The following is a 1,700-nucleotide window of genomic DNA, read 5'->3' as shown; positions in this document are numbered from 1 at the left end:
GTTGCTTTCTCTACCTTCTTCTCGACAAGGTACTTCGGTCAATTTCTCTTCCAATGCCCGTCTTGGTTGCAATGGAAACATATTCACTTTGTAACATTCTTTCCCTTGTCAACCATGAGAGCCTTTCCCTTTTCCTTCTTCTTCTTCATTTGAACATTTCTGTTATTTGAAGGTCTAACTTTTGCTTTAAAGGTCGAACCTCTTGGTATTTTCTTTGTGGTGGCAACGTTTGCCTCCACTTCCTTCCCCTTAGCCTTTGTAAGGTTATGGAAATGCTGGAGCTCGTTTAGAAGGGTTGTCAAGTTGAATTATATTTTATTCAGAGCAGAATTGGTCTGAAATGATATGAAGCTCTTCGGAAGAGACTTCATAATAAAACTTATTTGTTTGCCTCATCAATGGTGGCCCCATTCACTTCAGTAGTATTGAAGTGGACCATCATGTCCAGGACATATTCTCTAACAAAGGTCCCCGTCTTCACATTCTTGTTGTAAACGTATTTAAGTGCCTCGTGTCTCAAGGTTGATGATGGTTGCCCGAACATTGCCTTTAATGAATCCATAATTTCCTTTGCAGTCATCAAGGGTTCATGTTTCTTTGCCAGTAAATCGGTCACGCTGGCAAGAATGTAAACACAGGCCTTATCGTTGGCCTTGTCCCATCGATCAAATGCTTCCCGAACATTTCTGTTCGCATTTGCGGTAGGGGTTTGAGGACATTCCTCAGTTAAGACGAATCGTAGGTCATCAACGGCTAATATTGTATTGAGATTGTTTTTCCACGTTGAATAATTATCTCCATTTAGTTTTTCCGAAGCTAAGAGTTGAACTATTGAGTTATTCATGCTGACAAACAAACATACTTTAGATTAGATATAAGTTCTAAATCCAATTTTAAGTTTAGGAAATTCTAATAAAGTACCAAACTTTTATTTATATTTGCAACGATACTTTAATGGTTTACAACAACCTCCACCGAGGAGCAATCGACCATTCCTCCATTGAATCAAGACAATCTTGACTAAATGTTAATACCAGAAAAACTCTTATTCCTATAGCCTTTAGTTATCGTTTGGTTTGGTCAAGAATATACTAACTCTTAGTAATTATTGTAAGTGTGACTTCCACTTTCAGACTTCTAAGATTAGGATCAATATGCTCCCGAAATTACAAAATCAAGATTGAAAACAAATCTAAGAAACCTTATCCTCACAGTAGTTCGCGGTGTTTTGAATCCTATAGTACCACCTTCCGATTGGTAAGGTCGCTCCAGGGTAGACACGCAGGCGCATTATAGGACTTTCACAATGCGACCTAATGGAAGAGACCATAGGATTTTGTTGACACTAATCATTTACCCACTTACTATGAACTACTTCCCTTATTCACCCTGTTCATAACCCATGCAAACACTCTCCGAAGGGAGCCCGCTCCCAGAGCGGCACAAAGCCAAGCATGGATTTCATGTTGTGAACTCTTAGGGACGCTAGAGCTAATAGTACGTTACTAATCTCTAGCTGAAGTGTTCTAGACGGTTTAGGGTATACTTTCACTTAGGAATATATTTAGGCTAAATAAACATATCCTACGTCTAGGTGATTGATCCAAATATAACTTTTATATTGGATTTAAACCTACGATATGTAGGTGATAAACCAGTTTTATTACCTCACACTGCTCACGCATGCTCATGAAATTGGT

General features: G+C 38.7%; 1 protein-coding gene across 1 annotated transcript; it reads right to left on the bottom strand.

Moving 5' to 3' along the window:
• Nucleotides 1-379: 379 nt before the first annotated feature.
• LOC148208617 (uncharacterized) lies at nt 380-844 on the bottom strand. Its single transcript, XM_088117255.1, has one exon. It carries the CDS (start codon nt 842-844, stop codon nt 380-382), a length of 465 nt encoding a protein of 154 aa, XP_087973381.1.
• Between the last annotated feature and the right edge of the window lie 856 nt (nt 845-1,700).

This window comes from Momordica charantia (genome assembly GCF_013281855.1).
Source record: "Momordica charantia cultivar OHB3-1 chromosome 10 unlocalized genomic scaffold, Mcharantia_2.0 BLBB01000010.1, whole genome shotgun sequence".
Taxonomy (NCBI): domain Eukaryota; kingdom Viridiplantae; phylum Streptophyta; class Magnoliopsida; order Cucurbitales; family Cucurbitaceae; genus Momordica; species Momordica charantia.
The sequence above is the reverse complement of the archived record's forward strand: the minus strand, read 5'-3'. Positions and strand labels throughout refer to the sequence as shown.